At 45.5% G+C, this 17,964-nt stretch overlaps 1 protein-coding gene across 1 annotated transcript; it reads right to left on the bottom strand.

Annotated features, from left to right (window-relative positions):
- Window positions 1-15,334: 15,334 nt before the first annotated feature.
- LOC135389627 (uncharacterized) lies at window positions 15,335-17,659 on the bottom strand. Its single transcript, XM_064619661.1, has 4 exons — window positions 16,972-17,659; window positions 16,589-16,652; window positions 15,648-15,816; window positions 15,335-15,437 (listed from the first exon to the last, which is right to left on the bottom strand). The coding sequence occupies exons 1-4, from the start codon at window positions 16,987-16,989 to the stop codon at window positions 15,335-15,337; spliced, it is 354 nt and encodes a 117-aa protein (XP_064475731.1). The 5' UTR covers window positions 16,990-17,659.
- Between the last annotated feature and the right edge of the window lie 305 nt (window positions 17,660-17,964).

Here is a 17,964-nt window from a genome sequence, read left to right as displayed (position 1 = left end):
CGGTCCTGAAGTGATCTGAAATAACTAGTTCACCCAAAAGAGGAAAAAAGTGAGATGACCATCCTATCGAGTTGTTGGTCATATAAAAAAAACGCCGGAGTTTGGTCAGCATTTCTGGTTTGTCCTATCATGTAGTGATTCCGGTCCTGAAGTGATCTGAAATAACTAGTTCACCCAAAAGAGGAAAAAAGTGAGATGACCATCCTATCGCATTGTTGGTCATATAAAAAAAACGCCGGAGTTTGGTCAGCATTTTTGGTTTGTCCTATCATGTAGTGATTCCGGTCCTGAAGTGATCTGAAATAACTAGTTCACCCAAAAGAGGAAAAAAGTGAGATGACCATCCTATCGCGTTGTTGGTCATATAAAAAAAACGCCGGAGTTTGGTCAGCATTTTTGGTTTGTCCTATCATGTAGTGATTCCGGTCCTGAAGTGATCTGAAATAACTAGTTCACCCAAAAGAGGAAAAAAGTGAGATGACCATCCTATCGCGTTGTTGGTCATATAAAAAAAACGCCGGAGTTTGGTCAGCATTTCTGGTTTGTCCTATCATGTAGTGATTCCGGTCCTGAAGTGATCTGAAATAACTAGTTCACCCAAAAGAGGAAAAAAGTGAGATGACCATCCTATCGCATTGTTGGTCATATAAAAAAAAACGCCGGAGTTTGGTCAGCATTTTTGGTTTGTCCTATCATGTAGTGATTCCGGTCCTGAAGTGATCTGAAATAACTAGTTCACCCAAAAGAGGAAAAAAGTGAGATGACCATCCTATCGCATTGTTGGTCATATAAAAAAAAACGCCGGAGTTTGGTCAGCATTTCTGGTTTGTCCTATCATGTAGTGATTCCGGTCCTGAAGTGATCTGAAATAACTAGTTCACCCAAAAGAGGAAAAAAGTGAGATGACCATCCTATCGCGTTGTTGGTCATATAAGAAAAAACGCCGGAGTTTGGTCAGCATTTTTGGTTTGTCCTATCATGTAGTGATTCCGGTCCTGAAGTGATCTGAAATAACTAGTTCACCCAAAAGAGGAAAAAAGTGAGATGACCATCCTATCGCATTGTTGGTCATATAAAAAAAAACGCCGGAGTTTGGTCAGCATTTTTGGTTTGTCCTATCATGTAGTGATTCCGGTCCTGAAGTGATCTGAAATAACTAGTTCACCCAAAAGAGGAAAAAAGTGAGATGACCATCCTATCGCATTGTTGGTCATATAAAAAAAACGCCGGAGTTTGGTCAGCATTTTTGGTTTGTCCTATCATGTAGTGATTCCGGTCCTGAAGTGATCTGAAATAACTAGTTCACCCAAAAGAGGAAAAAAGTGAGATGACCATCCTATCGCGTTGTTGGTCATATAAAAAAAACGCCGGAGTTTGGTCAGCATTTCTGGTTTGTCCTATCATGTAGTGATTCCGGTCCTGAAGTGATCTGAAATAACTAGTTCACCCAAAAGAGGAAAAAAGTGAGATGACCATCCTATCGCATTGTTGGTCATATAAAAAAAACGCCGGAGTTTGGTCAGCATTTCTGGTTTGTCCTATCATGTAGTGATTCCGGTCCTGAAGTGATCTGAAATAACTAGTTCACCCAAAAGAGGAAAAAAGTGAGATGACCATCCTATCGCATTGTTGGTCATATAAAAAAAAACGCCGGAGTTTGGTCAGCATTTCTGGTTTGTCCTATCATGTAGTGATTCCGGTCCTGAAGTGATCTGAAATAACTAGTTCACCCAAAAGAGGAAAAAAGTGAGATGACCATCCTATCGCGTTGTTGGTCATATAAAAAAAAAACGCCGGAGTTTGGTCAGCATTTTTGGTTTGTCCTATCATGTAGTGATTCCGGTCCTGAAGTGATCTGAAATAACTAGTTCACCCAAAAGAGGAAAAAAGTGAGATGACCATCCTATCGCATTGTTGGTCATATAAAAAAAAACGTCGGAGTTTGGTCAGCATTTTTGGTTTGTCCTATCATGTAGTGATTCCGGTCCTGAAGTGATCTGAAATAACTAGTTCACCCAAAAGAGGAAAAAAGTGAGATGACCATCCTATCGCGTTGTTGGTCATATAAAAAAAAACGCCGGAGTTTGGTCAGCATTTCTGGTTTGTCCTATCATGTAGTGATGCCGGTCCTGAAGTGATCTGAAATAACTAGTTCACCCAAAAGAGGAAAAAAGTGAGATGACCATCCTATCGCGTTGTTGGTCATATAAAAAAAAACGCCGGAGTTTGGTCAGCATTTCTGGTTTGTCCTATCATGTAGTGATGCCGGTCCTGAAGTTATCTGAAATAACTAGTTCACCCAAAAGAGGAAAAAAGTGAGATGACCATCCTATCGCGTTGTTGGTCATATAAAAAAAAACGCCGGAGTTTGGTCAGCATTTCTGGTTTGTCCTATCATGTAGTGATTCCGGTCCTGAAGTGATCTGAAATAACTAGTTCACCCAAAAGAGGAAAAAAGTGAGATGACCATCCTATCGCATTGTTGGTCATATAAAAAAAACGCCGGAGTTTGGTCAGCATTTCTGGTTTGTCCTATCATGTAGTGATGCCGGTCCTGAAGTGATCAGAAATAACGGTGGAATGCAAACACGTTCTCTTCATACTCTTGGGATAGCTATTCACGATACAGTAGAATGTTGCACCACGTTTTTTTCTCCACTCGCGCACGACACGCTCAGAGACACCGAACTCCCGTTCTGCGGCACAGTTGTTTGTTTCCTCGGCGTACAATATTACACACCACTTACAAGATGCAGGAAATGAGCGTCAGACCTTCCCCGTGATGTGCACGGTGTCGTCATTCCGGGTCATTCATCAGGTTTCACTTCGCAGATGTTTGATACACCCGCATGAAGGACGCATACAACATAATCTGGACTGTGTGTTCTTCAGGATTTTTCCGGAGTACTTCGGAATTTAGGGCAGCTCGGGGGCGCTGATGCGATTGTATGTCGACCCCAGTAAGATTTCTTCCTCCACTTGCTGCTCTAGCTGGAGGGTCGGTTCGAAGTGACGTCCGATGATCGGGAACTGGTTTCCATGAAGACGTCTGACGGACAAGGGGCTCAGCAACGACTAGGTTTATTTACACTTATGTACACTACAAACGTATATGGCTTTCGACATACATACAAAACTCTCTAGGCTGGAGTCAAAATTCACACGGGTCCCAGACCCTTGGCAAGTGTTTTTTTTTCCTCTTCGGGCCCCGACACCTTCTTAAAAAGGGTCCTGTTTCGGCTACAACCTCACTCCAGGACCACCAATCGACTGCCCCGGGTTCAAAGTGTTTCAAGCCCTAATTGGACTGTTTTAAAACATACTGTTTTAAAACATACTGTTTTAAAACATGTTGACAGGAGCGTCACCTCGTAATCCCCGCCCTCTGGTCCAAATTTACTGCCAACGGTCGCGGCTGTCAAACCGTGCACCCCGTAACGTTGAGCAGTGCAAAATCCGGGCGTCACTTCCCTGATTTAGTGCCGGGGGGTAATGAGGTTTTCTTCGAACTCCCGAGCGTCCACTGTCGCCCCCGCTGTAGCTCTACAACCCGTACAGCTCCCCCCTTAAGTTCCTTGTGGGGTACGATTACATCACAATGAACAAAATCAACACGGGTTGGACTATACGTGATAGCAATCTGATTTGTATAACGAAGAAGAACAGCTCACAAGCCCTTAGCGGGGTGACCCCACATAAGTGACTCTGCAACAATAGCTGTGCAAATATGACATAAACAAACACATGCAATGACAGAAATTGGCATAAGGAGCAGTCCGCACGCACCCATCACTCGACGAAGGAGTGGGAGGTAGCGGCTCAAGAGGTCCGTTCAATCGGAACATAAATGTGTTCTCCGCGACCTATCTCTACTCAAATTGTAACCGCGACAAAGCATCAGCGTTACCATGAGCGCTGCCTCTGCGGTGAACAATATTTACATTATACCGCTGCAGTTCTAAAGCCCAGCGCGCAAGCTTAGACCCCTGGGGTGTCGTGCAAGTCAGATAAGCAAGCGGATTGTGGTCTGTTACCACGGTGATTTGACCCCCAAATACCCAATGATCAAACTTTTTAAGGGCCCAGATGACCGCGAACGCCTCACGCTCGATTGCTGCCCAACGAGTCTGCGTTTCGGAAATTCTGTGGCTTGCAAAAGTGACGGGACTTCTTTGCCCTTGTCATCGATTTGGGCCAAGCAGGCGCCAGCCGCGTAGGCTGATGCGTCCGTGTAAACCCAATATGGCCGCTGGGGATCTGGTGTCGCAAGAGCCACCGCCTGTGCGAGACTTGCCTTTAAGGGCTGAAAGGATGACTCCGCTTCTTCGTTCCACGGAATTTTGTTCGGGATCCGTTTTCCCGTTAGCCGTGTTAATGCTTGGGCAATTTCCGCATAGCCCTTTACATAATCCCGATAGTAGCCACGCAGGCCCAGCACACTCCTAAGTTCTTTTTTCGTGACCGGACGCTTCAAGTTAGAAATAGTACGAACTTTCTCCGGGTCAGGTGCGTGAGAACCTGAGCCCACGATGTGTCCCAAATATCGGATCGAGCCCTGAGCTACCTGGCATTTCGATAGATTAGCTGTGAGTCTCGCCTCCTTAAGCGTGGATAGCACTGCTTTGAGATTTTGCAAATGCTCCTCCCAGTCTCTCGAATATATCGCAATATCATCGAGATATGCGCAAGCATATTCTCGATGCTCAGCTAGCAGAGCATTAACTGTCCGCTGGAAAGTGGCCGCCGCATTCTTCAGACCAAACGGCATTACGCGCCACGCATACTGCCCAAAATGGGTCACAAACGCTGTCTTTTGTTGACTGCTTGCCTCGAGCGGGATTTGCCAGTATCCCCGGCGCAAATCTAAGACAGTGATATATCTAGCCCTGCCTACGCGAAATAGCAACTCCTGTTGGAGGGCCATGGGATACGCTTCGTTGATGGTGTCGGCATTAAGTGCCCTGTAGTCGACACACAGTCGTACCCCGCCATCCTTTTTATTGACGCAAACTACCGGGTGAGCATATTCGCTCACAATGGGATACACAAGGTCTTGCTCCAAGAGCTCGCTGATTTGCTTTTCAACCTCCTTCCGCAAAACTTGGGGGGTCCGGTAGGGATACGCGCGTTTAGGGACATGCCCTTCCCGCAGCTTGATAACATGCGCGCCTACCTCGGCCACCGTTGGTGTGTCGTCGAACACTATCGCGAAGGCCTCGAAGAGTTCGCGTACCTGGCTGGCCTGGGCTTCGTTTAAGTGATAGGTTGCTTCAGGGGGCAATACTGATGTTCCGACATCTCGTGAGGGTGCCGGTTCCACATTCCCGAACTCTTCTTCGCCTTGGAATATCACACCTATGTGATTCACCCTAGCTTTATATTCGCGAAGATTGTTGGCGTGGATTGTCCGAGTTTTTCCCTCATCAGTGAGCACCTCATATGAGTGCTGACGGCGTCTTCCAACCACTTGATATGGCCCCTTCCACTTCGGGAGGTGCTTCGCGCTTCTGGTAGTGTCGAACACTATCACCTGGTCGCCTGGATGAAATTCTTTCGCCCTCGCACGCTGGTTATACCGTCCCGTGTACCCCGCCTGGCGCTCACCAGCGGTAAGCCTCGCAGTCTCAGCGGCTTCCCGAAACTTTTCTCTCAATTGCCCCAAATATTTCGCGGGAGCTTCTCGTAGCTGAATGGGAGCGCTCACTTCCCCTTCCCAAGTGTTTTTCAGAATAGCTAGGGGTCCGGATGGCTGCCGCCCGTAAACCAATTGGAAGGGCGAGACGCCCGTCGTGTCATGCGGCACCTCGCGATAGGCCCATAGCAGAAAGGGGATCAACCTGTCCCAGTTACGGGGGTCCTCCTGAACAACGTGCAACAGCAACCTACGGAATACGCGGTTCCATCTCCTCTACGGCTCCGTTACTCTCGTGATGTTCCGCTGTTGAAAACCTGGGTGAACATCCGATCCGCCTCAAGAACTCTCGTGTCAGCTGCGAAGTAAAGTTGGTACCCTGGTCGCAACATAACGTTTCTGGGATTCCAGTCCTCGAAAATATCTCCAGTAGAGCATCGCATGTTTTCTTCGCCGTTGGCGCTGTCAACGGGGTCACTTCCGGCCACCTTAAGTGGAGATTGGTAACGCATAGGGCGTACCTGTGTCCACGGGCCGACGCGATTTCAAATGGGCCCACCACGTCGACATTTACGGCTTGAAACGGGTACTCTGGCCTCGTGAGCGGTGCTATCGGTACCCTGTCTGTCGCCCTCATGTCCGCGTTTATCTGGCACCCGTGGCAGGACCTACAGTATTCGCGCACATCGTCCTCGACACCTGGCCAATAGAAGCTACCTTTGATACGGTTTAGCGTTTTGCGCACACCCAGGTGCCCACCCCAAGGCGTGTCATGCGCCAGCTGAAGGACGTGCTCTCTCTTGCATCTAGGTAAAACCAGTTGTCTCACTTTTTGACCCGCTGCGATATCACTGCGGTACAGTATTTCATCGTCAACTGTCATCCCGTGACTACTCGCCCTAGCTCTATCCCATGCTTCCGCTTGGCTCGCGTCCTCGCGCTGTGCAGCCTTAAATTTGGTCCTCTCGCTAAGCTGCTCTGACGTTTCTACCTCGCTTCTCAGCGCATTCACAAACGCCACAGGCGGACTATCGCCGATGTCTTCATCTCCGGTGTCGAAGAGATTAGCTAGGCCCTCGTCTTCAGTGATGGCGCCATTACCTAACCCAGTGTTACCTTCCCCATCGTTTCTCTCTAGATTATTTGCGTGCTGTGGGGCGTTCCATGCCTCCAGCGATAGTAAACAGTCGGCAGCTAATTTTGTAATATGTATATGTGAAAGTAAGATCACGGGGTTTGAACCCCGTATCTTGTTCCCCTGTTGCACCCTGAGAGGTCGGGTTTGACAAAATGGCTTCCAAACCAGCACTCGAAATGGCCAAATGGCCAATTTCATCAACTTCGGGGCTTAATATCATTTGACATAAAAATAATATTAAATATGTCCTAAGCTGATTTTGTAGTATGTATATGTGAACATAAGATCACGGGGTTTGAACCCCGTATCTTGTTCCCCTGTTGCACCCTGAGAGGTCGGGTTTGACAAAATCGCTACCAAAACGGCACTCGAAATGGCAATGTGGCGAATTTCGTCAACTTCGGTGCTTAATATCATTGGATATAAAAATAATATTAAAGATGTCCTAAGCTGATTTTGTAGTATGTATATGTGAACATAAGATCACGGGGTTTGAACCCCGTATCTTGTTCCCCTGTTGCACCCTGAGAGGTCGGGTTTGACAAAATCGCTACCAAAACGGCACTCGAAATGGCAATGTGGCGAATTTCGTCAACTTCGGTGCTTAATATCATTGGATATAAAAATAATATTAAATATGTCCTAAGCTGATTTTGTAGTATGTATATGTGAACATAAGATCACGGGGTTTGAACCCCGTATCTTGTTCCCCTGTTGCACCCTGAGAGGTCGGGTTTGACAAAATCGCTACCAAAACGGCACTCGAAATGGCAATGTGGCGAATTTCGTCAACTTCGGTGCTTAATATCATTGGATATAAAAATAATATTAAAGATGTCCTAAGCTGATTTTGTAGTATGTATATGTGAACATAAGATCACGGGGTTTGAACCCCGTATCTTGTTCCCCTGTTGCATCCTGAGAGGTCGGGTTTGACAAAATGGCTTCCAAACCGGCACTCGAAATGGCCAAATGGCCAATTTCATCAACTTCGGGGCTTAATATCATTTGACATAAAAATAATATTAAATATGTCCTAAGCTGATTTTGTAGTATGTATATGTGAAAGTAAGATCACGAGGTTTCAACCCCGTATCTTGTTCCCCTGTTGCACCCTGAGAGGTCGGGTTTGACAAAATGGCTTCCAAACCGGCACTCGAAATGGCCAAATGGCCAATTTCATCAACTTCGGGGCTTAATATCATTTGACATAAAAATAATATTAAATATGTCCTAAGCTGATTTTGTAGTATGTATATGTGAAAGTAAGATCACGAGGTTTCAACCCCGTATCTTGTTCCCCTGTTGCACCCTGAGAGGTCGGGTTTGACAAAATGGCTTCCAAACCGGCACTCGAAATGGCCAAATGGCCAATTTCATCAACTTCGGGGCTTAATATCATTTGACATAAAAATAATATTAAATATGTCCTAAGCTGATTTTGTAGTATGTATATGTGAAAGTAAGATCACGAGGTTTGAACCCCGTATCTTGTTCCCCTGTTGCACCCTGAGAGGTCGGGTTTGACAAAATGGCTTCAAAAACGGCACTCGAAATGGCCAAATGGCTAATTTCGTCAACTTCGGGGCTCAATATCATTCGATATAAAAATATTAAAAATGTCCTAAACTAATTTTCTAATATGTATACGTGAAAGTATGATCACGGTGTTTAAACCCGTACGTTGTTCCCCTGTTGCACCCTGAGAGGTCGCGTTTGACAAAATCGTTTCCAAAGCGGCACTCGAAATGGCCAAGTGGCCAATTTCGTAAACGTCGGGGCTTATTATCATTTGATATTAAATTAATATTAAAGATGTCCTAAGCTGATATTATAATATGTATACGTGAAAGTAAGATCACGGGTTTAGAACCCATTATCTTCCCCTGTTGCTCCCTGAGAGGTCGCGTTTGACAAAATCGCTTCCAAAACGGCCAAATGGCGAATTTCATCATCCTAAGCTGATTATATAATGTAATGTATATGTGTATGTATATGTGAAAGTACGATCACGGGGTTTGAGCCCCGTACCTTGTTCTCCTGTTGCACCCTGAAAGGTCGCGTTTGACAAAATCACTTCCAAAACGGCACTCGAAATGGACAGTTTTATCAAGTTGTATAGTTTAATATAAAAGCGATATAAAATACAAGACGGTATCATTTGTATATTACTCACTGAAAATAAAGTTGTCTGTTCTGTCAGCCACTTCGAGTTCTGGAAAAAATGACAGTTCTCGTTTCGAATCCTTCAGACCGGCCGTACAGTCTCAGCGCATGCGTATTACGATAATACTGGGACTTAGTCCGTCGAGCGCCTAGGAGGGGAACCCTGTCTGAGTCGCAACTTTGAGGGCCCTGGGTGCATCAGGATTAACACTCACACATCGTGCCGTGGGTGGTATGTGGCCTGGAGGACGTACTGAACGAAAATAGGCGATGACATTTGCAGAATTTGACTGCCTTTGTCAAAAAATTGTAGTCTAAACATGGGCGATGTGCAAAAATCGACGGAATCCCCATAGGCTCAATGCATTAAAATTCATTTGGCCAGGGTGCACTAGGCTTATATCCTGCTGGTGCCTTTCATGTCTCCAGGGGTTCTTTACATGGTGTTCTTCTCTATTAGGCGATGACATCTTAAAAATTTTATTCTGTTTTGCTGTTAATTGGCATAAACGCTGTCTCCCATTGAATTAACATCCTGTAAGGCAGCTTCCCGCATAGCGGCTGAGTATACTGACGGAGTGCGCCGGCTGTGGGGGGTGGGGGGTGGGGTGACCACGAATTTTGGGATTGCGTGATTATCAGCCGGGGTGAACTTCTGGCAATAACACACTCCCTCTCAAACCGGCTGGTATGTAGAAATCTCCAGGGAACTTTCAATCCCAATCCATATTCGTCAGTGTACATTCAGCCCGCAGTCCCTAGCACAAGAAATGTTTTTATCGCTCGATACTGGTGAGAGCGTTAGCTGTCATTTCCGCAGTTGGGACGAAGGATACCTTGAACTCTCTGTGCTCCAATTCGTTTCTGACATAGAGGTATTTGATATGCTTAGAGCGTTGGTGAAAGACAGAATTTTCGATCGGCTTGATCGGCGATTGGTTGTCGTGGTATATCTGAAGTTTTCCGACATAGAACTTCTCAAACCCAAGTTCCGCCGAAAACATTTTTATCCATTTGCCTTCTTTTATGCCTTCGGTGAGTGCCAGATATTCAGGTGCACATGTAGAAAGTGCAGTCAGTTCTACGGGACTGCGTCAGACCGCAGAGAGATTTTTCTAGTTTGCAGACCTCCCCGGAAGTGGAAGTTGTAGTAGTCCCAGGCGGTTGCTCCATATACACTTCCACGTCGAGGGCACAATGGAGATACGCCGTTTTAAAGGGACCATGAAACGATATTTGACAAGCCCACGATCATTTTTAATTAGTTCCCCTGTACTAAAGCATTCACTCTGTGAAATATGAAGTTGAAAATCGTACAAATATCGAAAATATTCGATATTTACCACAGGCATGAACAGCAGTTGCTACGGCCCGCCTCCGAGGCGAACTGGCCGTGACATCATACACAGAACATGTTGCCGATTCCCGGACGGGCTTTTGTGAGCAAAGTGCGAAATTTTCAAACAAGCTTGTATACTTCGTCATGAAATATGTTTTAATTTGACTTAGAGACAAGATTGTAACTAACCGTTTACACAGAATCCTACGAGAAATGTAATTAGCCGTTGACTGTCAGCATGGTTACCGGAGCACGTTTTCCCCTTTTAACTTCATCTTCGTCAGAACATACCTTCGTCGGTGACATTTTATGAGCTGCTGCGTACCAAACGATCCATAGACGCTGTGTGTGTCGCATAACCTATTCCTCCATTGCTGATAATTTGCCTTTCGCCGTATTTCAAGTGATTTCGACGGGAGATATACAACGTTGTACAACGTATACAACGTATAATAACAATCGGAGGCTGCTGAGCTTGACAACTGATGAAAAAGTTTCGGAGTAATCGACACCATGTGCTTGACTGGCTCCTACGGCTACGACGCGCTTTATATTTATGTATCACCCCCTTTTTGTTTCGTTTTTTCCCGTAGGCCCATTTTGGTTTGACTACTTTCATTCCGGGCTCTTTATCCACTAGGGTCCAGGTACCATGTTCGTGAAGCGACTGTAATTCATCGTCCATGGCTTGTTTCCATTTTGAGGACTCAGGAGAAGTTATACGCGTAGCCTCTGCGTTGGTGGAGGACTCGCGTGGTTCAGTGGTTTTGGTCGGTTTGATCGGTCGTTCTTTTACCTCCCGTATAATATCATGATCAGTTTCACTCTTCTTCTTCTGGTCCACCTCTAATATCTGATGAGGACTCGAAAGTCTAGTAGAACGACGTAATTCAAGACCATCGTCCTCGGTCGAATCGTCGAATCGTCGAAAGTGTCATCTATACAAAAACTGTTCCGTATGGTAGACTTGCCTGACGTTTGTGTGTCACGACACGTGTTCGACGTGTGGACGTTGTGGTATTTGATGTGGTGTCATGAAGAGAGACGGTGGTGGGCTCGTAGAAAGGAACCTTGAGTATCTCTCTTGAGTAGCTCGGTTTCGTGTTGGTTGGAACCGTGCGGAAGCTCTAAACCACTGCGCTGTTCTAGGCAGCGAACATCTCGACTGACGAAGACTCGTTAACGTTGAGGGTCAAACAACGTACAGGGTGTGTGCAGAAAAACATGACCCGCATTTTTACATGTAACTCGTTGTCTACTTATCCGAGGAACTTCCGGTGGCGTACGATGGCGTATTTATGCGTCCGAAAGCTACAAAAAAATTCTGGAAGCCATACTCAGCATAAAAAATAAACAGAGCGCGAAAACATCGGCTTCCATGCATTAGAATAGGGCAGCATGGCGGTCTGAGGAGCGGTGTGACACGTACCGCTAGGGGCGCTATCGGCGCTATCGGTCCCGAAACCGAAACGGAGTTCCACAGCGAAGCTCGTTCCTGCTATAAGAAATTCATAACTACGGAAGTCTGTAAGGTTGTCACCTGACGAAATTTAATTCCGTTTAAAAGATGGAACGTTCACCGTGGCGGTACTTCCCAAAGAAATCAGCTGGGTTTGTTTAAACATCGACCCCTCGAAATTAAATTCAAATAATTCGCGAAATGTTAGTGTCATGGAAAGGTGTCAAGAAATTTTATGACAGAGTGTTCTCTGAGGGTCTCTGTGCATTTTTAGGAACTGAGTGTGTTGTGATATTCGTAAAATATTGAAGGGTTTTCTTTTTTTGCAACGCAGCCTCTGCATATCTTTTGGGTAGCCCTGAAAAGGGCCGTTGTTTTTGCACCACCTGTGGGCGGTCAGTCACGGTCTGCCCAGCACTCAATGTGATGGCCTCTTCTGTCTATGCATTTCTGCAGGCGTTTACGGTATTCCACGAATACCCTTGACAAGATTTCAATGTCGAGAGACCGTATAACGTTCTCTATCCTGGCCTTAAGCTGTTGTAGGCTTGATACTTGTCCGCTGTACACTTTGGATTTTACGTACCCCCACAAAAAGAAATCGCAAGGGGTGACGTCTGGCGACCTGGCAGGCCAAGGCATTGTTGGGGAGCCTCGCCCCATCCACCTTCCTGGGAAAGTCTCTGTCAGCCAGTCCCTGACCTCTGTCGCGAAGTGGGGAGGCGCGCCGTCCTGCATGAATATGCAAAGTTCCTTCTGCATGTGAAGGGATGCTAGTTCGGGCAGGAACTCCCTCTGCAGCGTCGTGAGGTAGTTCTGCCCCGTTACGGTGCCATCAAAGAAAAATGGTCCAACGATGCCCTCCCGCCACAGACCGCACCAGACTGTCGTCTTCGGGGACTGCACCGGCTGTTCCAAAAGCCAGTTTGGATTAGTTCGCGACCAGTACCGGCAGTTGTGTCTGTTCACGTGGCCGTTTATGTGAAACGTCGCCTCATCACTAAACACTAAAAACTGCAGGTGGAGTGGGTTGGCCTCAATCCTGGACAGCTCGTCGATGCAGAACTGCACTCTTCTTGTGTAGTCATCCTTGTTGATTGCGTGGACTAGCTGCATCTTGTATGGACGTAAGGCATGAGTCTTCAATGCCTTCCGTACTGTGGACGTCGAAACGCTGAAAAGCCTCGCGGCTCTTCTCACGGACATGTGAGGGGCGACCTCAAACGCTCCTACGATCGCACACTCGAGTTCGTCTGTGGCAACAACATTTGGATAGTCGTGTTTTTTGCTGTGCACGGTTCCTTCTCCCGCAAAGCGTGACACCCAACGAAGAATAGTCTCCTTACACGGGGGACGGCGGTGAAAGCTTTCCTGAAACCTTCGGCGCACCTGTTTAAGGCTGCGAAGTTCCTTATACCACAGCACGACTTGCGTGCGCTCCTGTACTGTCAGTTGAGGCATACCGGCAAAAGTCACATAAAAAGCACAAAACACAGCAAAAGTAAAACTAACGAATACGTGTAAGATATGAAATAAGACAAGAGAGAAAGGAACTTGAAATAATACGAGAACAAACAAAGATAATATCAAAGCAAATAAGAGTGTACGGAGGCGATCTTCCAATGCAAGCTCGGAGTACCAAACAGACGACAAACAGTCGTCTGCTTTCGAAACAGTCCCAAACGTCAGAAAACGACGTGCCATAATCATCGCTTGATAGACAGAAAATCCTTCAACTAAACGAAATTAAATTTCGTCAGGTGTCAACCTTACAGACTTCCGTGGTTATGAATTTCTTATAGCAGGAACGAGCTTCGCTGTGGAACTCCGTTTCGGTTTCGGGACCGATAGCGCCCCTAGCGGTACGTGTCACACCGCTCCTCAGACCGCCATGCTGCCCTATTCTAATGCATGGAAGCCGATGTTTTCGCGCTCTGTTTATTTTTTACGCTGAGTATGGCTTCCAGAATTTTTTTGTAGCTTTCGGACGCATAAATACGCCATCGTACGCCACCGGAAGTTCCTCGAGTAAGTAGACAACGAGTTACATGTAAAAATGCGGGTCATGTTTTTCTGCACACACCCTGTATATCCCTTGCGCTCATCGCAATATACAGGGTGTTACCCTATAAAAAGTCTACCCGCGTCGGCATGCCGTGCTCGCCAATTACTCAATGCAGGCGGTACAATGTGTTGTCTTCGTATAAACCTCATAAGGACATTCATCCATGGCAAATATCGAAGTGATTGAGCACCGTTATGCAAAGTTATAGCGCAAAACGTGAGGTTCCCGTAGGCAAAACAGCCAAGATGGCACCTCTCAGTAAGCAGACGACATCCCTTTGGGGTGTCGCCTGCTGAGTACGTCGGCATTTTTCGTACCTCACGTTGCTTACTTCTGAGCGACAGTTACACGAAAGCGAAATGAAAACTGCAGTTCCATCCGGCTGGCAGGATATGCGACACGTCGTCGTCTGGGGAGCAGCATGGCAAGTGCTCTTCTCAACGCCGCCATCTTGATTGTTTTGACTACGGGAATTTCACGTTTTAAGTTATAACTTCGTGTTGCGGCGCTTAATCACTTCGAAATTCACCAAGATTAAATGTCCTTATGAGCTTTATATGAAGATCGCACACTGTGCCACCTGCATTGAGTAATTGGCGAGTACGGCATGGCGGCACGGGTAGACTTTTATAGGGTAACACCCTGTATATATATATATATATATATATATATATATATATATAATGCTGGGTATACTTCTGTCTTCAAGTTTGAACCTGCGATGTCTTGGAATCCGTGAATATCCAAGACACCCAAAAACTTTCATGTAGGCAACCGTTTGTTTGCGATTGGTATAAATCTCAGGGGTACGTCCTTGCAGTAGCCTTTTGCTGCACCTCTTCCTGATGTAAGCTGCAGTATTTACCGCTTTAGCCTACACTGTTAGAAATAAATCCGTAGAAAGACGGGGATTTTACTCGATATCATATTGCCATACCTTTGACCGTTTTCTGATCAACGGAGCACAGTTTTTTTACGAAAACATGTTCCGTTTCAAGGTGTTACGAAAGCCCTGTAGAAAAACGGACATTTTACCGATGCCGTACTTGCAGAGATTTGTCCGTTCTACGGTGTACGGCGAGCTGTTTTTTTACCACACATGTTCCGTTATAAAATCTTCAGGTGCTCCGTTTTTTTAGTTGTGATTATTCCTTTATGTTGGAGTGTGCCAGTCTCTCTTTTTTTTTTTCTTTCTACAACCCTGCGAGTTTGAGCTTGCTCCCGCGCGACGCACTTTCGTTATACATCAGTGGTACTAGATTAGGCGGGACCTTTCCCATGTAAATGCTTAACGGGAACAAAAATGTGCACAGAAATAGAACAATGGCATCGTAAGTCTTGGCTGAGACATGGTAACATTACCAACTGTTCATTTTGATCGAAGTTATGCTACACCTCTTTTGGGCTGGAAGGCCTACTTCATGGACAAGTCAACAATGTAAGGTTCACTGCTCAGCTTCCTTTTCAACACAACAGGTGCAAGAACTGTGATTCTTAGAAAATATTTATTGAACAAGGTGCGATTGAAAGAAAGCTTATTTCTCTAGACGTAACAGCTCAATTAGCTTCAGTGCTTTTCTTGATTGAGACTTCCTCACTTGTTTGGTGCTCCGCTCCTCTGGCATGTTCATGATGTGCCTGCAGGGAAATGAGGCACGAAGCATGTAATAACGAGACACATGTCATACGTAAAGGTGATACCGTACACGAGGGATATGAATTCGACCAAACTCACACAACACACACAACATCTAGTTGAGTCATGATTTATATATATGACATTAGAGATCATGACACTTGGTGTATAATTAATTGACAAGTATTCCATGCATTTGTCCATGAACGTACCTTTCAATGAATTCCAGAGAAGCCCCTAAACATCGTGGATATTCCATGTTTAGAATGAAGTACGCAGCAAACATCAGCATTGCAGCATCAAGGAAGGTGCGAACAGCTTCGAACAGTATTACCCGTTCCACGACAACGAAAAAAATGTTGCGACTGAAAATGTCACCACCTGAAAAGCACAGTTTATATACATGAGCATAATGGTTGCTGTCGGCACATTGCCGAGGACTCATATAATGGGAAATAGGAAAGAGTCTGTAAAAAACACCAAGACTCTAAAGACTCTATCCAAGTCTGTGAAGAAACATCAAGTCACATCAATCTGACAGTAGCATTCAATGTGTGCGGTACTTTCTAGGAATGCAAGAGGAGAGCCTGAAATTCGCAAGAAACATTGTGCGATTTGCAATGCGAAAATCGGTAAATAGTTATACAGTCAAACTCCTTTACAACGAAACTCAGGGGACAGCAAAATAAATTTGCAGTAAAGGTATTTTCGTTAAAAAGGATGTTCATTATTGGACCTATAGGGCTCCAGTGGGACCGCAAAAAAATTTGCTGTAGTGGTATTTTCGTTAAAAAGGTGTTCGCTATAAAGGAGTTTGACTGTATAACCACAAATGATGTAAAGTCTGGTGAAAATTCTGAGGATGCTAATTTTGGGAAAGAGAAAGCGAACTGAAGAATGAGGAACCAAGTGTACTGCACCCTCCACGACTCCAAAAATCTTATCTAAAACCATTCCTGCTGCATTGGAGGCATCATAGAGCAAGTGCCGCTTGTTCCACATGCTTTACTAAATGTCATTTGCCATGCATTATTCGTGCCATGCCTTAAAGTGGCCATCCCCAATCCAGCCTGCAACTTTGAGAAATAATCAGGTGAAATCCTAGAGCTCTACACAAGAAGTGAATATCAAAGTGGCAAAGAATATTGCCTACCTAGCATAACAACCACAGGAGTGAAGGGGAGCTGTTCAAGGCTGTCTGTGATGCTGTAGCCTTCCTGCAAATAAGGAGGTATCTAATCAGCATGGTATTTCAGCTCAGGGTACGCTGACATAAATAATACAGGATACTACATTTATCCACAACACCATTTGTGCTTAACTGGTAGGTTAGTGGTGGAAGGGGATTGCTTACAATTAGTGCCAAATAATACGTACAGAGCAACCAAGTTAAGGTACTACTGCATATCAGCTCCATCCTTCATTTGAATAAAAAATAAAACACATGTATATTTATGGCAGCACTGCAGCAGAAGAGAATGAGTGCCATATCAGCACAGAACTGTAGACATGACACGCAGGGTAAGTCTCACTTACATCAACTGTGTGGAGCATGTAGTCCTCGTCCTCGTTGAAGAAGTTTACGAGGAGGGGAAGCCGAATAGTTTCTTCAAGATCCTCAATCTGAGCATTTCGCTGTCGTGTGATAAGAGGGCAAGCCAGTGCTGGATCCGGGGCTTTCCACTATTCCCGAGTGCTGCGACTGCCTTATGGGCATGTGCTCGTACTCCACTCCGAAACAATGCCTAAAAGGAAACAGGTTACCATGTATAAAAGTTTTAAAACAACAACATTATTTAGAAATGGAAAGTGGGGAGGTTCATCGCCAGAGGCGATACTCTATCCCATTGCTGGTGGGGAGGTGGGGAATAAAATAATGACCCCCTTCACAATAACGATCGAAGTCAGATGGTTTCCAGAAATATCAAAAGAGCTTAGAGCGCAGGTCGTTGCTGTGGTGGATTGGGCCAGGGACCAAGCAGGTTTTGTGAAAGTTTTAAAATCCCCTGCCCTTCGCGGTGCCTATTGCTTGCTTGCTTGCAAATTAGTGTAAGAGCGGGAAATGCAAGCAAAAACAAAAAGTGTTCTGCAGTGTCACACCCTGGTTCAATAAGCTAAATTAGTGTTTTTTTTTGTTTTTTTTTTCTGTTCAGTGCTTCGTCGGCGTTGAGCTGCAGGTTTCGAACCTCTGATAGCCACACTTTACAGGAGAAAAACCATTAGCTCTGAGTTTCATTCCTGTGTAACTTTCCCAAAGTATGTAAAGTTAAAAGTTGATCGATAGATTTCAATGTACCCACCACAAAATCCTTGTGTGAATCGTTTAGGACAAGTTGCTGTGCGTGAGCAATGAAGAAGTTGTTCCTGAAAAGCATGGGCCATGCTTCTTTTATCTCAGCAGTGCTGTGGGAGGGTTCTTGTGAGTTAATGAACAATCGCTGCGCAAAATATGTATCCTGCATAGCAAGAGATGCCGTTGCCATGTCAACGAGACTTTCTGGTTTTTGGACTTCTAGTTTCAGCCAGCCC

This window comes from Ornithodoros turicata, chromosome 3 (genome assembly GCF_037126465.1).
Source record: "Ornithodoros turicata isolate Travis chromosome 3, ASM3712646v1, whole genome shotgun sequence".
NCBI classification, from domain to species: Eukaryota; Metazoa; Arthropoda; class Arachnida; order Ixodida; family Argasidae; genus Ornithodoros; species Ornithodoros turicata.
The sequence above is the reverse complement of the archived record's forward strand: the minus strand, read 5'-3'. Positions and strand labels throughout refer to the sequence as shown.

Bases quoted from the DNA above. Each gene is read 5' to 3' on its own strand.
- LOC135389627 (XM_064619661.1), bottom strand. The intron at 15,817-16,588 runs GTAGGCAATATT...TGTGCTTTTCAG, and splicing joins TCCTGTGGTTGTTATGCTAG to GTGGTGACATTTTCAGTCGC. The intron at 15,438-15,647 runs GTACGTTCATGG...ATTTCCCTGCAG, and splicing joins TCTCTGGAATTCATTGAAAG to GCACATCATGAACATGCCAG.